Source organism: Eptesicus fuscus, chromosome 13 (genome assembly GCF_027574615.1).
Source record: "Eptesicus fuscus isolate TK198812 chromosome 13, DD_ASM_mEF_20220401, whole genome shotgun sequence".
In the NCBI taxonomy this organism is placed as follows: domain Eukaryota; kingdom Metazoa; phylum Chordata; class Mammalia; order Chiroptera; family Vespertilionidae; genus Eptesicus; species Eptesicus fuscus.
This window is the reverse complement of record NC_072485.1, coordinates 8,774,767-8,795,425: the sequence shown is the minus strand read 5'-3', so window position 1 is coordinate 8,795,425 and position 20,659 is coordinate 8,774,767. Positions and strand designations below refer to the sequence as shown.

General features: G+C 37.2%; 1 protein-coding gene across 2 annotated transcripts in view; it reads right to left on the bottom strand.

Annotated features, from left to right (window-relative positions):
• Positions 1-20,659, bottom strand: part of DYNC2H1 (dynein cytoplasmic 2 heavy chain 1) — a 328,866-nt gene that overhangs the window by 11,282 nt on the left and 296,925 nt on the right. For both annotated transcript variants that reach the window (XM_028158576.2, XM_008150183.3), the window contains 2 exons: positions 10,486-10,595; positions 9,470-9,551 (listed from right to left, as the gene is read on the bottom strand). In XM_028158576.2, the coding sequence (XP_028014377.2) occupies positions 9,470-9,551; positions 10,486-10,595 (192 nt within the window). The remainder of the gene's footprint in view (positions 1-9,469; positions 9,552-10,485; positions 10,596-20,659) is intronic.

Here is a 20,659-nt window from a genome sequence, read left to right as displayed (position 1 = left end):
ACACAAGACCAAAAAGCACAGAGAGTCCCAAACAAGATGAACCCAAAAAGACTGACACCAAGACACATCATAATTAAATTGGCGAACATCAAAGACAAAGTCAGAAATTTAAAGGCTGCCAGAGAGAGACAGAAAGTTACCTACAAGATATCTCCCATTAGAATATAAAGTGATTTCTCAACAGAAACACAACAGGCCAGAAGGGAATGGAATGACTTATACAACATGATATAAAGCAAGGGACTGAATCCAAGAATACACTATCCAGCAGGCTATCATTCAAAATTGAAGGTGAAATTGGGAGCTTTGCATACAAAAAAAAAAAAAAAGGCTAAGAGAGTTTATTACCACTAAGCCAGCAATGTGGGACATGTAAAGGGACTGCTGTAAAAATAAGAAATAGTTAGGGAAGAAGGAACAGAGGCATAAAGAATAAAAATGGCAACATACAAGTACCTATCAACAAAAACCTTAAATGGTTATTGATAGGTAAATGGATTAAATGCTCCAATCAAAAGACACCAGGTTGACTGAAAGGATAAGAAAATATGTCCTATATATCTGCTGTCTACCAGAGACACACCTCAGAACAAAGGACTCACACAGACTAAAAGTGAAGGGATGGAAAAATATCTTTCAGGCAAATGGAAATGAAAACAAAGCTGGGGCAGCAATACTTATATCTGACAAAATAGACCTCAAAGTGAAGGCCATAAGAAGAGGTAAGGAGAGCCACTTCACAATACTAAATGAATTGATTCAACAAGAGGATATAACTTTGGTAAACATATATGCACCCAATACAGGAGCACCCAACTACATAAAAAAAAAAAAAAAAAAAAAACTTCTGGAAGATATTAAGGGAGAGACTGACAGCAATACAATCAGAGTAGAAACTTTAATACCCCATTAACATCACTTGATAAATCTTCTAGATAAAAAATCAGAAAAGAGATAGCAATCCTAAACAATTCACTAGATTAGATGGAACTAATTGACATCTTCAGAACATTCCACCCCAAAGCAACGGAATAGACATTCTTCTCAAATGCACATTTTCAAAGATAGACCACATATTAGGACACAGGCTAAGTCTCTACAAATTCAAGAAGATTGAAATCATATCAAGTATCTTCTCAGATCACAATGGCATAAAATAAGAAATCAACTATAATAAAAAGAATTAAACACATGGAGGCTAACTAACATGCTGTTAAACAATGAACGGGTTACCAATTAGATCAAAGAAGAAATAAAAAACATCCTAGAAACAAATGACAAAGAAAACATAACAATCCAAAATCTATGGGACACAGTGAAAACAGTCTTGAGAGGGAACTTCATAGCACTACAGGTTTACCTCAAAAAACAAGAAAAACTAGTAATAAGTTATCTAACCCTACAACTTAAAGAATTAGAAAGAGAGCAACAAGAAAAGCCCAGAGTAAGTAGAAGGAAGGAAATAATAAAGATCAGAGAGGAAATAAATGATACAGAGACCAAAAAAACAAAACAAAAACAAAAGCAATACAAAAGATCAATAGAATCAAGAGCTGAGTCTTTGAAAGGAGAAACAAGATTGATGAACCTGTAGCCAGGTTCACCAAGAAACAAAGGGAAAGGGAACCAAATAAAATCAGAAATGAAAGAGGTGAAATAAAAACCTACCCCACAAAAATAAAAAGGATTGTAAAAATTCCTACGAACAACTCTATTCCAACAAACTGGACAACCTAGACTAAATGGAGATATTCCTAGAAAAATACAATCTTCCAAAACTCAATCAGGAAGAATAAGAAAACCTGAATAGGCTGATACTACCAATGAACTAGAGGCAGTAATCAAAAAATGTCCAGCAAACTAGAGCCTTGGTCTGCACAGCTTCACAGGGGAGTTTTACCAAACATTCAAAGAAGAACTAACACCTATCCTCAAACTATTCAAAAAAATTCAGAAAGAAGGAACACTTCCAAGCTCTTTCTATGAGGCCAGCATTATCCTAATTCCAAAAGTAGATAAAGATGCTACAAAGAAAGAGAATTAGAGTCCAATATCCCTGATGAACATAGATACTAAAACCTTCAAATATAAGCAAATCAGCCTTGGCCAGTTTGGCTCAGTGGATAGAGCATTGGCCTATGAACCAAAGGGTCCTGGGTTCAATTCTGGTCAAGGGCATATACCTTGGTTGCAGGCTCCTTGGGCCCTGGCCCTGGTCATAGGAACCAATCTATGTGTTTCTCTCACATCAATGTTTCTCTCTGTCTTTCCCTCTCTCTTCTACTCTCCCTAAAAATCAATGGAAAAATATCCTCGGGTGGGGATTAACAACACCACCAACAAAAAATAGCATATAGCATCCAGTAATATATTAAAAAGATCATACACCATGATTAAGTGTGATTTATTCTGGAGATGCAAGGCTAGTACAATATCCTCAAATCAATAAACATAATACATCACATAAACAAATTGAAAGACAAAACCACATGATCATATCAATTGATGCAGAAAAAGCATTTGATACAATCCAATACCTTTTGTGGATAAAAACACTCAGCAAAGTGGGAATAGAGGGATCATACCGCAACATAATAAAAGCCTTATATGACAAACCTACAGCAAACATCATACTCAATGGGCAAAAACTAAACCCATTTCCCCTAAGAACAGCAACAAGATAGGGATGCCTACTTTCATCACTCCTGTTTGCTACAGTACTGGAAGAGTTAGCCATAGCAATCAGACAAGAAGGAGATATAAAAGGCATCCAAATTGAAAAAGAAGAAGTATAATTGTCATTATTTGCAGATGACATGATTTTGTACATAGAAAACCCTAAAGTCTACATAAAAAACTACTAGATTTAATAAATTAACTCAGCAACGTAGCAGGATACAAAATGAACACCCAGAAATCTATGGCATTTTTATACACCCATAATGAACTCACAGAAAGAGAAACTAAAAAAACAAACAAAAAACCAATCCCATTTACCATTACAACAAAAAATTAAGATACCTAGGAATAAACTTAACTAAGGAGGTAGAAGACCTGTATTCCCCAAACTACAGGACATTGAAAAAAGAGATAGAAGAAGATATAAAAAAGTGTTCATGAATTGGTAGAATCAACATCATTAAAATGTCCATACTACCCAAAGCAATCTATAGATTCAATGCAATCCCATTAAAATCCCAATGGCATATTTCAAAGACCTAGACCAAACTCTTCAAAATTTATATGGAATTAAAAAAAGACCTGTAATAACTGCAGCAATCCTGAGAAAGAACGAAGTTGGAGGGATCACAATACCAGATATCAAGCTATATTACAAAGCCACTCTTCTCAAAGCTACCTGGTACTGGCACAAGAACAGTTATATAGACCAATTGAGCTTAACAGAGACCCCAGAAATTGACCCAAACCATTATGCTCAATAAATATTTGACAAAGGAGGCAAGAGCATACAATGTAGTCAAGACAGTCTCTTCAATAAATGGTGCTGGGAAAATTAGACAGATACATGCAAAAAAAAAAAAAATGAAACTAGACCACCAACTTATAACATACACAAAAATTAACTCAAAACTGATAAAAGACTCAAACATAAGATGGCAAACCATAAAAATCTTAGAAGAATCCATAGACAGCAAAATATGACATCTCTCATAGCAGTATTTTTATGACTACATCACCCAGGACAGTGGAAACTAAGGAGAAAATAAACAAATGGAAGTACTTCAAAATAAAAAGCTTTTGCACAGCGAAAGAAACCATCAACAAAACAACAAGAGAACCCACTGCATGGGCGAACATATTTGCCAATGTTATCTCCAATAAGGGCCTAATCTCCAATATTTATCGGAAACTAATACAACTTAACAAAAGGAAGACAAACAATCCAATAAAAAAATGGGCAAAGGACCTAAATAGACCCTTTTCTAATGTGGACATACAGAAAGCCATGAGGCATATGAAAAAATGCTCAAGGTCACTAATCATCCGAGAGACAATGAGGTACCACTTCATACCAATCAGAATGGCTATCATCAACAAAGGATAAGTGCTTGCAAGGATGTGGAGAAAAGGGAACCCTTATGCTGGTGGGAATGCAGACTGGTGCAGCCACTGTAGAAAATATTATGGAGTTTCCTCAAAAAATTAAAAATGAAACTCCCATTTGACCCAGTAATCCCACTTCTTGGAATATATCCCAAGAAATCAGAAATACCAATCACAAAGAATGTATGCACCCCTATGTTCATAGCAGCACAATTACAATAGCTAAGATTTGGAAACACCCTAAGTGCCCATCCGCTGATGAGTGGATTAAAAAACAGTGGTACATCTACACAATGGAATACTATGCTGCAAAAAAAGAAAGAACTCTTTTATCATTTGCAACAGCATGGATGGACCTGGAGAGCATTATGCTAAGTGAAATAAGCCAGTCAGAGAAAGATAAGTATCACATGATCTTACTCATTTGTGGAATATAATGAACAACATAAAATGATGAACAAAAACAGATCCAGAGACATAGAAGCATCGGACAGACCATCAAACCTGAGGGAAAGGAGAGTGTGGGAAGGGAGGGTAAGAGATCACCAAGTGCTTTGTATGCATGCATGTAAGCATATCCAATGGACACAGACAATAGGGCAGGTGAAGGCCTGTGCAGGGAGGTGGTGGCGGGCTAGGAAATGTCAATGGGGGAAAAAGGAGACATATGTAATATTTTTAATAACAATAAAGAACTTAAAAAAAGAATACCAATGCCCTAACTGGTTTGGCTCAGTGGATAGAGCATTGGCCTGTGGACTCAAGGGGTCCCAGGTTCGATTCTGGTCAAGAGCATGTACCTTGGTTGCAGGGCACATCCCCAGTAGGGGGTGTGAAGGAGGCAGCTGATTGATGTTTCTCTCTCATCAATGTTTCTAACTCTCTTTCCCTCTCCCTTCCTCTCTGTAAAAAAATCAATAAATATATATATATTTTAAAAGAATACCAAGTAAAGTAAAAATAAAAAGAAATAATAAAAACATAAAAATAAATAAAATAAAATTCTGAGGCACATACAAAAAATAGTTTGCCAATCTGACCAAAAAAAAGTCTGAAATGTCAGGAGTTAATGAATTATATCTTAAAGAAAGGGAACACTTTACATTGTAACTATACATTCCAAATAATATAATAACAAATATTGTAGTATTTATGTGAGAATAAAGAAGGTGGAGACCTGGACCAGTGCTTACTGTGAACTTACTTTAGACTGAATTCTCAGTTTTGGTAAAAGTTTTAGGAAAAAATACAAGTTCCATTAGTTATATTAATGCAAAAATATAATGATAAAAGCCAAAAAATTTATTCTTTCTCCAGGAGGGAAAAGAAAAGCATAATTATAGAACAAGAACATGTGTCCCCTGATTGGAATTTTGATATAATTTTATAAAGAACAGAAAAAAATTCAGATAATTTGATGCAAATAATTCTTGATATGTCATGCAGAGCTGAAAGAATTAAAAAGGAGAAAAAGTTAATCTCTTTCTTCAAATTAATCTTAATATAAATTTAGTAAGTTATGAAAACAAAAATATAATAATTTTGGTGATTCCATTTCATATTTTTTGTGTTCATTCTTTCAGTTTCTGCCGTATTAATCTACCATGAGTTTATCTAAAAGCAACAAATGTAAAGTCAGTATTTTTTATTCAGAAACACATCTATATTCTCATAAACTTGATAGGAAATATAAACAATCTTACAAATATTACATAGTACCTAAGTTTTAACATACTAAATGAAAGTATAAAATTTAGAGTCACAGTTAACATTTCAAGTTAGTAGAGTTAAAATCATTTTCCGCTATATTACAGTTTGGGAATGGTTTAGGAACAAGGAGGTACTAGGAGAGTCTGCCTTGACAAACAGTTTTGAATAGCAAATTTTATAGCTGGGTTGCTGTGCCATGGAAAAGATAAACAGTTGTTCCTTAGTGAAAGAGCTGGGATATGAATATAATTGGTTAATCCTTAAATTCAATATTCTTCCTACTATACCATTAATGTGATGCTATACAGGCCACTTCAAGAGTTGCTCAAGTCACCCTAACCGGTTTGGCTCAGTGGATACAGCGTCAGCCTGCGGACTGAAGGGTCCCAGGTTCGATTCCAGTCAAGGGCATGTACCTTGGTTGCGGGCACATCCCTAGTAGGGGGTGTGCAGGAGGCAGCTGATCGATGTTTCTCTCTCATCAATGTTTCTAACTCTCTATCCTGCTCCCTTCCTCTCTGTAAAAAAAAAAATCAATAAAATGAAGTCATTTTGCTCTTGAAAAAATGTAAATTTAGTGAGTGCCTAGTAATTTCAGTGCAAGAAACTCCCCAGGTAAGATAGTTCTAAGGCCTCTTCTAGAAATTTTATTAAGTTTTAAGCTTAATTAGTTCAGAAAAGCAATTCATAAAAGTAGTCCCTATGGTTGGTAGTGCCACAACTTGACTATGTCCTATGTATATACTAAGATAGAAACTCCTTTTCTAACCAGGAGGTGGGAGGGTGAGGAATATTTTCTGGAGACTATTTCAATAATTGGCACCACTGTCCATGCATTTGCTTAATCAGTCACCTGGGAAACATTCTTGGCTCCTTCTCCTAAACTTCACACATGCCACCAACTACTACTTCCTGCCACATCTAACAAACATTTTCCAAATCTGCTCTTTTCTCTCTATATCCTCTATCACTAACCCATTTGAAAATTTAAGTAATTTGCAGATTTAAAGACATTCTTATTGCTAAAAATACAATGAAAACATATACTAAAATGGTAATATATCTGGAATTGGAGTGGTATCAAGAACTATATCCTTGTTGCAACTGGAATTCTGTATTAAGAGGAGAAATAAAAGAGATAAACCCCAGATATTACTTTTAATGCTGAAAAAAATACTTTAGTGGATATAACAAGTCTCCAGGCAAATGGACTTTCTAATACCAAACTCAAGAATCTGGCCAGCTTAACTTCTAGCTGCAACAAGACAAAGCTAAGGAGCCAGCTGGACTAAGTGCAGAAGCGACCCTGAAGGATGTGAACACCCAGAGCAGAATGTGAACACCCAAAGAAAAGCATAAGGAAGGTGTGGTATTCAGCCCTGGGTTCCTGGCTTAGACTCATAATCAGATAAAGTGACTTCTTCCCAGAAAGGGCGGAGGGGAGGAGAAAGTAGAGGAGTCTAAGAGCATCCACATTAGTAAATATCTCTCCACACAGAAGAAAACAATGAGAGTGGGAAATAAGAATTTAAAATACCTGGAAAATTTAAAATTGCCTGATATATAATAAATGCTCAAAAGTATTAGCTATTATTGTTCATTAATCTAACCCATCTCCTAATTTCTAGACATGTATAATTATTTTATATAGTGTATCTACTAAGGTGAGGCAAAATAAAGGTTTGAGTGGATATTATCTGAAAGATTCCGCTCAAAGGAACTTTTGCCTACAATATTCAATTTGTAAAGTATTTTCCAAAATTGTTAGATCAGCAATTTTCAACCAGTGTGCCGCAAGAATTTTAAAACATCTGCACAAATGTACTATTTGGGTCAAATGCAAATAATTAAGTGAAAGGCATCTAAATGTGCTTCTCTTGTCATAATATAATTTCCTCTAATTATTTGTGTTTTGCTTAGCTTTCAATTTAACAAAACAGAAACTGAATAAAATCATTAAACAATACAAAAAATCTATACTCAAATAATGTTAGTCATACTTGAACCTCTGATTTAAAAACTTGAAGATTTAAAATAAAGTTTGGTTTTCTTTACAGTTTCAAAACATTTTAAAGGGATAGTGGGGATTAGGTCAACCACAATTGCATAAGTATATTCCAAATAACTAATTACCATAACCTAATCTACTTTGAAAGGGCTATTCATACATATAAGATCTTATTCAACTCTTCTCACCTCTAAAGGGGTTAGCAACAGTAATAGTAGTAACTTTGTTGACTAAAAACATAATTAAGCTATTAACTTATTTCATATATGATGTTGCATTTCCTGCATACTTCTGATTTTAAGTTGAATTTAACTTGGATTTAACAGTGAATTTCATGATAAACTCAGTTTTATTTTGGTAAGTTATTATATGGCTTTATTTGCCAGAACCCTCCTTTTAAAAATTAAAAAAAATATGTCAAACACACATAAAACCACAAAAATATTTTAACTATATATTTACTGCTCATTTTTACTAGACTTTAATATGCAGCCATGTTTATTCCATATTCCCAAGCAAATAAACCATAATGAATATAGCTGAAGTCCTCAGACATACCTTATCCTTCCTGTTCCTCTTCTGCTCTCACCTGACCCAGTCATTACCCTGAATTTAGTTTTTCATGATTCTTTAATATACATGTACCCATAAACAATAAATAGTATTGTTTTTCATATTTCCAAACTGTATGCAAAGGGTAACATATGTTATCATACCATTTTGTAACCTGCTTATTTCCTTTATCAAGACTGGTAGGAAGGGCAGAGGCGTAAAAAAGTTGGTCCCATTCTCATGGGTGGTGTGGTGACTGAGATTATGGAGGGCTATCTCAGCTGCAAAGCCCTCCCCTTACCCCCTCGGAGGAGTGTGGGGTCTCAGCACCATACCAGGCTCACCAGCCCTGAGCAGCAGAGCAAGGAAGATGTGCCCACACAACATCTGGTTATAAGACTTAAGTTCAGCAGTCTTCAGTTGGTTATTCAGGTGACTGTTTTACATTTTAGTTGTAATTCCAGTTTGGTCCTGGGAGTAGGTGAATGTAACTTCCACCTACTCCACTGCATCTTGGATCTCCTGGTCTATTTTTATATATTACATTTATATATTCTTTATTATATAGCAAATATTAATTGAATTTTAGAAAAGATAATCTAACATAACTTCAAGATTTGTATCATTTTTTACCAAAAGCTTTATTTTCAAATATATTGTATCCCTAAGATTCTTATTTTTGTTTTTTCAAATATATTTTATTGATTTTTTTTTACAGAGTGGAAGGGAGAGGGATAGAGAGTTAGAAACATCGATGAGAGAGAAACATCGATCAGCTGCCACCTGCACATCCCCTACTGGGGATGTGCTCACAACCAAGGTACATGCCCTTGACCGGAATCGAACCTGGGGCCTTTTAGTCCGAAGGCCTACACTCTATCCGCTGAGCCAAACCTGTTAGGGCTAAAATTCTTATTTTTGCATTAGAAAAGATTACATTGTGTACAAGTTGTTTCATGCTAAATCTTAACTTACGCTGATTTTTCACATAGGTAATACAATCTAAACTATCTCTGTGGGTCTTACACTATAAAGACAGGTGACTTTGAGATTGGAGTTACAAAATCTTTTCATCACAGCTGGCCAAAATATACATTTTTAAACTTAGAAAAACATTTAAAATTAGCTTAATACCTTAATCTGAAGCTTAGCCTCTTGCAGTCGACCCTTCCATGAAGCTACAAATTTAAGACTATCCACAGAACAGCCCATTGCCCTATAAAAGTAAAGCATCAATTCAGAAAGAAATAATATTCAGGAAGTAGAATATGAATATTTATTTAAAATTAAGATATTTATAATGTGCAAATAATAAAATATCTTAAGTCAGACTTCACACTAAGTTCTTAAAGTTAACAGGTTGTACAAATTCCTTGAGGATAGGGCCTTTGTTATTTTATTTTATATCCTCCATTTTGACCATCATCCTCAAATTCAGGCATATGATGGGTGTTGAATAAATGTTATTAGCTGAACTGAAATGTTTATAATAATCCTGAGGCATTATAAATTAAGATCCCCCTGAATCACTAAAGAACAACTAAATTTTATCCAATATATTTTTGGAAGTGTCTCTTTTTCCCCCTCATTCTATCTTGTTAAAAATTACAGACTACATATGAGATGATAATCCAAATTTGTTATAAAAAAAATTACTTGATCTTAATCATCAAATACTGTTCCCTATCAAGAAGCCTAGTTAGCACTGTCCAAAAGAATTTTCTGGAAAGATAAAATCATTTTCAAGCAGTTCAAAATGGTAGCCACTAGCTACATGTGGCTATTTGAGCACTTCAAATATGGGTAATATGACTGAGAAGTTACATTTAAAATAATATTTAATTTTGATTCATTTTAATTTAATTAGCTCCATTTGACTTCTGCCTACCATATTGTACACAAAAGGTCTAGATAAATGATCAAAAATTTTAAAGTTAAATTTTACCTTTTTCAATTCTAATAAACAAACAATTAAAAGTAATGCCTTTTAAACCAGTGGTAAACTGTATTACTAAAGTTAAGTATTAGGAAATAACACAACTATCTGGATTTAACAATTAATTTATTTCTTCACAAGGGAATGCGATCAAAAGTGAATAAAGGAAAGTATATTTACCCTCGTGGACAAACAACTATTTCATTTTACTTACCTTGCAGTTTCTTGGCGAAGAGCATTGAGAAATGTGTCTGGGTGGAAGAGTTCTGATAGGTCAAGTGTATCAGAGAGAAGAGCCTGTTTTTCAGCTCTCTCTACCCAGCTCTAAAGAAGAAAAAAATACATAGGCATACATTTTAAAACTTTGTAAATCTGAAAGATAAAGAAATCTATTAACAAATTATTATGCAGAAGCCATTTTCATTTTGAAACTAATGCAGTTTCCAAATGATCTGAAATGATGGGAGGACAGGGAGAGAAAGAATTCCACTGCACATTATGAGCTGTTAAGTTTGAACATAATATCCATTCATCACAAAAAAGCTTCCTTACACAACTTTTTCTTGGTACAAATCTACTCAAAATAAAGCCAAATAGTGAAAATCAATCTAAGATACAGTGCTGCAGTTTGATTGGCAGGAGTCCTATGATTACTCACCTCTCAAATGTGCACAACTGGGTCTAACTCAAGTCCCTAGCGTCCCCAAGTCCTGGCAATGCAAACTGAGCTAGGATTCCAGATCTAGGTTTGACAGTCAATTTGCCACTTTAACTAGATCAAGTATTAAAGTGGAGGGTAATGTCCAGGAAGTAGTTTTTTGTTAAATGGTGTTTTTAAGTAGTATTTTCTACTTATCTGCCATTTTGTAAATCAAATTACACTCTGTTTGGAGACATATACATAAAGTATGTTTCATTAGTATAATAAAAATTGCCATTTGGAACAAATAAGAAAAACAACAGGGAATTTTGTGCAACACTTATTATATGCTTTTCATGTGCTAAACAATTTTATGCTTGCTACAACCCTGAAAATTAGTATTAATATACCATTTCACAATGAGGAAATAGAGCTATGGTGAGCTTAAAGTCAGGCCCAAGGTCATATAGTTAGTAAGTGCTGGAGCCAGGTAATAAACTCAGGCAGCATTATGTGATTTGCTTTTCTGTAATATTTTCTGTAACATCTCTTAATGTGCCCTAAGAGATAGGTAGCTTACTGATGATTGCTGAATCAGTCTGTTGTTCCAGAGATGATACCCTAAAAACATGCAGAATTCTCATTTACTAAGTAACTCATTATTCATGCTTTATAAAGAGTCTTGGGGGAAGAGGGAGGCGCGGAATTGTGTTAATTTATCACAATGTAGAAAGTCTGTGTTTCATGTATTGTAACACCCTGTTATCCACCCAAGCATTTACATCTGTCAGCCAAGTCTAGAATGGGAGAAATTAAAATCACCAAAGCTAGGGTATTTGTCTTTTATCTTAATGCATTTGACTAGGTCTCCTACATTGTAGCAAAAATGGTCCTATGTCCTTCCAATCAGTTAAAAATATGATTTTAAGAACATATAACAGACTTTAGAAATAGATCTGTTTAACAAAGTATAATTAATTCTTTGTGGATGTTATCCTTTATGATAATAACATTTCATAAGTATCTATTTTGTTTGTTTGTTTGTTTTAATCCTCACCCAAGGATATTTTTCCATTGATCTTTTAGAGAGAGTGGAAGAGAGGGAAAGAGAGAGAAACATCGATGTGAGTGAGAGAAACACATTGATGGATTGCCTCCTGCATGCACCCTAACCAGGGCCCTGGCCGGGGAGGAGCCTGCAACCAAGGTACGTGCCCCAGACCGGAACTGAACCCAAGACCCTTTGGTCTACAGGCTGACACTCTATTCACTGAGCCAAACCAGCTAGGGCCCTAAGTATCTATTTTCAATTAAGTAATTTAAAATTATGCATAGCAAATACTGTTATTCCCTATCAAATAATTTCATTGTATTATCTGTCTTCTATTTTAATTACCTAAACATAGTCAACAAATATGCTTGCATGAACTATTCTGATTGTATGTAATATTTATTCCTGTTATTTTAAAACAGTTGTTTTAAAAAATATTTACTCTATAAATATTTCAATTTACACTATTATTTCATTAAAGTCTTCAAAATTAATTTTGAATTCAAAAACTCCAAAAGAGTTTTTGCCAGGAATGGGTGTTCAAATTAATTAAAAATTAGAGTGTGGCTGATAATCAGATTTTTGCTTCATTAAAGTTTGAATTACTATAATTATTTTCCACAAATAAGAGAATGAATTGAAAATATTAACACAGTGATAGATTGTTTATATGCTTATTGAAACATGTAAGATAGTATCATCCTTAATAGTTATGCAAATTTAAAAAGTAAAATATATTTTTAAAGAAAAGCAAAATGAGGCATGATAATGCTCAAATGTTAGTAAGTGTGCAAGATGAAATTTTAGTAGGAATGTATACTATCTATCCTATCTAATAAAAGAGTAATATGCAAATTAACCATCACTCCGCTACACCAACAAGCCACGCCCACAAGCCACGCCCACAAGCCAATCAGGAGCAAATATGCAAATAAACCCAACCAAGATGGCTACGGCCACAAAGAGCAGGAGGGAGGCTTAGGTTTCCCTGGGAATGGAGGAAGCCAAGCTTTCCATCTGCCCTCACCAGCCTAGGCCTCCACTCAAGGCTACAAAGTTTCAATGATAGAAGATACATAAATCCAAACAGAAATGGCAACAGCCACGGAGCTGGAAAGAGCAGGAGGCTAGGGTTTCCCCTGGCAATGGAGGAAGCCAAGCTTTCTGCACACCCTGGCTGGCCCAGGCCTCCGCTTAAGGCTACAAAGTTTCAATTATAGAAGATACATAAATCTCAACAGAAATGGCTGCTGCCACAGAGCAAGCAGAAGGCTTGGCTCTGCTCTAGGCTACAAAGTTTCAATTGTAGAAGATAAATAAACCCCAGATACCAGGGCCTCCGCTTGGGAAGCCAGGGGGCGTGGTCGGCCTGCAAACCACCACAGGCCCCTCGCCCAGGCCACCCAATGCCCCAAGGGAACCCCCAACCTGATCTGGGACACCCTTCAGGGCAATCAGGAAGGCATGCAGGCGAGCAGTTGGGAGCCAGCAGTCCTGGATTGTGAGAGGGATGTCCGGCTGCCCATTTAGGCCTGATCCTGGGGCCTAAACGGGCACCGGACATCCCTCGAGGGGTCCCAGATTAGAGAGGGTGCAGGCTAGGCTGAGGGACACACCGCCCCCGTGCACGAAATTCTAGTATAATATATAAAAGCCTAGAATGGAAATTGTCCCCATGGGAGTTCGACCAGGAGACCGATCGCTCTTTATGACATGCACTGACCACCAGGAGGTGGTGTGGAACCAAGGAAGGCCCCGGCCAGCAGCCGGGAGCTGGAGAAAGGAGGCCCCAACTGGCAACCAGGGAGGGAAAGCCTCGATCGGCCCTGATCGCTGCCAGGCCTGGGGATGAATTTCGTGCACCAGGCCTCTAGTATTTCTATAAAGCAATTTGATGAAATGTGCCAAAGCTTTAAAAATATTCAAGCCATTTTACTCAGTAATTCTTTTTCTTGAAATGTAAATTAAGGGAATAATCAAGAGATTATCACACATGATTTGCTCATTTAAAATTGTTAATAATATTACAAAATTAAATAAGAGACATCTATATATATAAAAGCCTAAGCAACCATTATGACCAAACAACCAGTAGACCAGTCGCTACGATGTGCACTGACCACCAGGGGGCAGACGTTCAATGCAGAAGCTGACCCCTGGTGGTCAGTGCATTCCCACTGCCAACCTCCCATGGTCAGCCAACCTCTCCCAGTCCCTCTCCCTGGCTGGCAAACCTCACAAGGTCCTTCTCCCCATCCCTCTGGCCCCGTCTGGCAGCTGGCAGGCCCCATCCGGCAGGCCCCCAGGCCCTGGTTGGCAGCCGGCAAACCCTGGCTGGCCCTAGCCGGCCTGGCCCTGATTGGGACTGGGTGAGATGGCCTCTGATCACCGGCCAGGCCTAGGGACCCCACCCATGCACAAATATCATGCACTGGGCCTTTAGTTATAGAATAATATATTATAGAAAAGAGAAATTAGCTAATAACAAATGTTAGCTAGTTAAATTATGGTATATAAATACAATAAAAATTGTATAACAATAAAAACTCGTATTTGAATAATATTTAATGACACTGAAAAATGCTCATGACTCAATATATTTACCAGCATGTAGAAATGCATACATAGTATGAATCTAATTATGTAAAAACATTATTTGAATCGTAAAATATTGAAGAAAGCATATCAAAATCTATCATTTCAGCTGGGTCTGGCCTATAGTCTATTAATTACTGTCTTTACTCACTTATAATAGCAATTATCCTATATAATAAAAAGCTAATATACAAATTGTCCCCTCGGGAGTTTGACCGCTCGCTATGACGTGCGCTGACCACCAGGGGGTGGCACAGAACAAAGGCAGGCCCCAGCCAGCAGCTGGCAGCCGGGGGAAGAAACGCCCTGATTGGCCCTGATCTCGGGCCAGGCCTAGGGACCCTACCTGTGCATGGATTTTGTGCAGCGGGCCTCTAGTTTAGTATAAAAATAAAATGCATTCATAAACTGATTTTGTCTTATTTTGTTTTAATGCTCTGTGTTCCTTGGGAGAAAAAGTATTTAAGGCAAATAACAAGTAATTTAGGTAATTATTGTTCTCAATGTCTTTTATATTCCTGCAACGTTTTTAAGAATTTATTTAGTATAAATTTAGGGGCTTAAGAATCTGAGAATAAATTCATCAAGAATTAAAATCTAATTTATCCAAAATAAAAATAATACAGCTAGTCACTATTTTAACTGCAGTTAAAAAAAAACAATATTAAATGTTATTAACATGTTAATAACTCAGGGTATAACAAGCTTTTCAATTTACTGCATGAATAGATGGCAATAAATTTTAGTTCATGAGCAAGGTAAATTATCAGGAATTATACTGGAATTGAAACCTCAGAATCATTAAACAAATAAAATATTTCCTACTAAAGTTTGTTGTACCAACTTCAAGAAATAGTGAGTATACTACTATAGATTTGCCATTCCTCAAATTTCATTTTTTCCTAAATTCAAACCTGGTTTATATTATTATTATTTACATCTTGTGCATTAATTAGTTTTACTAATTATATTATCTAAACATAGGAGAAAAAGTGATTTTTTCCCCCAAAGTTTAGTCTTTTGAGTTTCAATCTTAAGTCATCTTTGAGTAGGCTTATGAGATGAATGAAAAATCTGTCTGGAGTTCAAGAGAACAAGATGGAGTTGAAGCAGTTTCTTGGAGCTCTAATCATTTTGATTATATGGTCCTTAAAAAATAATTTCTTGCCTCATGTACTCCATTAATAAGGTGACCTTGCCTACCAATTTTAGAGAACTGTTTTAAAACATATCTTGAATACATTGTAGTTAAGATTCTATCCATTAATGGTTGGCTATCCATTTACACTGACTTTAATTCCTCATAGCATCACTCAATTTTGACTTGTTTTGTGGTTTAACTTTTATTTAGCTAACTTAATATCAAATTTTCATTATGACATATTCTTTGACCCAAGAGTTACTTAAAAGCAGGTATTTAATTTCCAAATATTTGAAGATTTTTCTATAAATTGTTTGTTATTTATTTCTAACTTATTTTTTTAAATCAGAGAGCATATTTTCTGTGATTTACATATATTTAGATTATTCCATACTAGTTTGATCTTTGTGTAGATCTACTGTGGTAAATTTCTATGTACTTAAAAAGAATGTGTATTCTGCTGTTATTGGTTATAATCTATACTAATAAAAGGGTAATATGCTAATTAGACCAGACATCTTCCAGATGTCCTTCTGGACAAAGCCACAGTGGCGGGGGCTAAGGCAAAGGTGGTTAGGGGTGATCAGGCCTGCAGGGGAGGGCAGTTAGGGCCAATCAGGCTGGCAGGGGATAGCAGTTAGGGGGCGATCAGGCCTGCAGGGGAGCAGTTAGGGGCAATCAGGCTGGCAGACAGAGGCAGTTAGGGTCGATCAGGCTGGCAGGGGAGCAGTTAGGGGGTGATCAGGCCAGCAGGGGAGCACTTAGGGGGAGATCAGGCTGGCAGGGGAGCAGTTAGGGGTGATCAGGCTGATAGGAAGAGGCAGTTAGGGGTGATTAGGCAGGCAGGCAGGTGAGCGGTTAGAGAAGTCGGACATCCCCTGAGGAGTCCTGGATTAGAGAGGGTGCAGGCCAGGCTGAGAGACCGCCCCATGCACGAATTTTGTGCACTGAGCCTCTAGTTTATAATAATAAAAGGGTAATATGCTAATTAGACCAGACATCCTTCCAGACAAAGCCAGGTTCAGAGGGAAGCTAGCCTGGGTCCTGGGTGCCTGCAGGCGGCTGGAGGGAAGCCAACCTGGGTCCTGGGTGCCAAAGGGAAGCCGGTGCCAGCAGTCTGGGGAAGGAAGGCCTACTCAGGCACGAATTTCATGAATCGGGACTCTAGTGTTCTATAAATACCAATTAAATTAGCTAAAAATGTCTCCAGACCCATCCATACTGTCTCAAAGGGTAAGAGATCCTTCCTTTTTCAGCTGTATAGTATTCCATTGTGTAAATGTACCTGTTTTTTTTTTTTTTTTTTAATCAATTCATCCACTGATGGGCATCCAGGCTATTTCCAGATCTTAGCTATTGCAAATAATTCAGCTATAAACATAGGGATGTATATATTCTTTCTGATTGGCATTTTGGAATTTTTAGAATATATTCCTAGAAGTGGAATCAGTGGGTCAAATGGAAGTTTCATTTTTAATTTTTTGAGGAAACTCCATAATGTTTTCCATAGTAGTTGAACCAGTCTGCATTCCCACCAGCAGTGTACTAGGGTTCCCAGTTTCTCCACATCCTCACCAGCACTCGTTCTTTATTGATTTATTGATGACAGCAATTGTGACAGGTGTGAAGTGATATCTTGCTGTGCTTTTAATTTGCATTTCTCTGATGATTAGTGACTTTCAGAACTTTTTCATATGTCTCTTGGGCATTTGTATGTCCTCTTTGGAGAAGTGTCTATTCCGGTCCTTTGCCCATTTTATAATTGAATTGTTTGTCTTCCTTTTGTTGAATTGTATGAGTACTTTATATATTTTGGATATTAACTCCTTTTTAGATGTATCACTGCCAAGTATGTTCCCCAATATAGTGGGTTTCCTTTTCATTTTGATGGTGGTTTCTATTGCTGTGCAGAGCGTTTTATTTTGATGTAGTCCCATTTGTTTATTTTCTCCTTTGTCTCTCTTGCCCTAGGAGATGTAATCTGTGAATATTCTGCTACATAAGATGTCTGAGATTTTACTGCCTATGTTGTCTTCCAGAAATTTTATGTTTTCATGGCTTATATTTAAGTCTTTTACCCATTTTGAGTTTATTCTTGTGTATGGTGTAAGTTGGTGGTCTAGTTTTATCTTTTTGCATGTCTGTCTAGTTTTCCCCACACCATTTATTGAAGACATTGTCTTTACTCCATTGTATTAATTGCCCCCTTTGTCAAATATTGATTGAGCGTAACGGCTTGGGTTAACTTCTGGGGTCTCTGTTCTGTTCCACTGGTTCATATATGTGTTCTTGTGCTAGTACTAAGCTGTTTTCATTACAGTGACATTGCAGTATAGTTTGATATTTGGTATTGTGATCCCTCCAACTTTGTTTTTCTTTCTCAATATTGCTCTGCTATTTGGGGTCTTTTTTGGTTTCATGTAGATTTTTGGAGTATTTGTTCTAGTTCTGTGAAGTATGTGTTTGGTATTTTAATAGGGATTGTGTTGAATCTTTAGATTGCTTTGGGTCGTATGGACATTTTAATGATGGTAATTCTGCCAATCCTTGTCTAAATCTCCCTCTATTTCTTTTTCCAATGTCTTATTTTATCTCCTTGGTTAAGTTTATTCCTAGGTATATATATATATTTTTTTTTTGCAATGGTAAATGGAATTGTTTTTTCAGTTTCTCTTTCTGAGAGTTCATTATTGGTGCATAAAAATGCCATCAATTTCTGAATGTTGATTTTGTATCCTGCTACTTTGCATAATTCATTTATTAAGTCTAGTAGTCTCCTGATGGAGTCTTTACGGTTTTCTATGTGTAGTATCCTGTCATCTGCAAATAATGATAATTTTACTTCCTCCTTTTCAATTTGAATTATTTTTTTCTTTCTTCTCTTATCGCTGTAGCTAGGACTTCCAGTACTATGTTGAACAAGAATGGTGAAGGCGGACATCCTTGTCTAGATCCTGTTCTTAAGTTTTTTTTCCATTGAATATGAGGTTAGTTATAGGTTTGTCACATATGACCTCTATTATGTTGAGGTATGATCCCTCTATTCCCACTTTGCTGAGAGTTTTTATCAAAAAAGGTTGTTGTCTTCCAATTTGTATATATGCATCCCTATGTTCATAGCAGCTCAATTTACAATAGCTAGGATTTGGTAACAGCCCAACTGCCCACCAGCAGATGAGTGGATAAAAAAGCTGTTACATTTACACAATGGACTACTATGTAGCTGTAAAAAAAGAAGGAACTCTTACTATTTGCAACAACATGGATGGACCTGGAGAGTACTATGCTAAGTGAAATAAACCGTCAGAGAAAGATAAGTATTACATGATCTCACTCATATGTGGAATCTAATGAACCAAATAAACTGATGAACAAAATAGATCCAGAGACATAGAACCATGGAAAAGACTGATGAATTTCAGATGGAAGGTGGGGATGAGACCGAGATGGGGGAGAGGGAGGAATTAACCGGGGAAGTTATATGTATACTAGAGGCCCAGTGCACAAAATTCGTGCATGGGGCGGGGGGGATTCCCTCAGCCTGGCCTGCACCTCTCCATTGAGGGACCCCTGGGGGGATGTCCGACTGCTGATTTAAGCCTGATCCCTGTGAGGATGTCCCCTCAGCCCAGCCTGCACCCTCTCACAATCCGGGACTGCTGGCTCCTAACCGCTTGCCTGCCTGCCTGCCTGCCTGCTTGCCTGCCTGCCTGCCTGCCTGCCTGCCTGATTGCCCCTAACCCCTCTGCCTGCTAGCCTGATCACCCCTAACCACTCCCCTGCCAGCCTGATTGACACCTAACTGCTCCCCTGCCAGCATGATCATCCCCAACTGCCTTCCCCTGCCGGCCCGATCGCCTCCAACTGCCCTCACCTGCTGGCCCAATCACCCCCAACTGCCCTCCCCTGCTGGACCAATCGCCCCCAACTGCCTTCCCCTGTGGGGCTGAGGAGACTGGGGGACTCTGGCTGGATGAGGTGGGGATGAGGGGACTGGAGGACTGAAGCTGGATGAGGCTGGATGCTGCGGGGATTGGGTGAGGTGGGGCTGAGGGGACGGGGGAACTGAGGCTGGATGAAGCTGGGCTGAGGAGACTGGGGGACTGAGGCTGGATGAGGTGGGAGTGAGGGGACTGAGGGACTGAGGCTAGATGAGGCAGGGCTGAGGGGACTGGGCGCTGCCATCTTGTGGCTGTGGGTGCCACCATTTGTGAGAGCTTGATGGTCAATTAGCATATTCCCTCTTTATTAGATAGGATTATCTGGATTGGCAAAAATATTTATCAAAAATGTCAAAATAGTGAGAAAAAAACGAACCCAAGTTTTTAACAAAATAGGTTAGGAACAAACCAAAAAAACCTCACTCAAATTAATGAGATAATGAAGGCAAACAAAGCATAAATAGTAAACATAGGTACTTATGAAATTGAAAGCATGTTACACATTTCTCATTGCTTTAAAAGAGTAGCTATGATAAACCTTTTAAGAAGAACAAAGCCTGACCATGTGGTTTAGTAATGAATACAAATTCAGGGACAAATTAACGTCTAATATGAATTTGGTAAGAGCATGATGGGTACCTAGAAGGCTTACTTATTTTAACTCTATAAAGTCCACTGGTCTAATTTTAAAAATAAGAACTACTCTCTAATTGGTTTCTGTTAATGGTCCCTCACACTGTGTAGTTGACTAAAAAACAAACCAAAAACCAAAACTGAGACAGGCTAGTAAGCCAGGACAAGCGGAATAGAGAAACCGAGACACAGTTTGCAGACATCTAGTAAATCCTATCTTCCCTAAACCAAGGACACTTAAAAAACAAATGGTTTGCACTTCTCATCCCCAACCAGAGGGTAAATAGCTTAAATCACCCAACTCAGGGAGATAGATAACAGAAATCCAATTAGTGCCATTTGTGCCAACCACACCCACGGACAGATGAAGGTAAGGGAATAAATCTC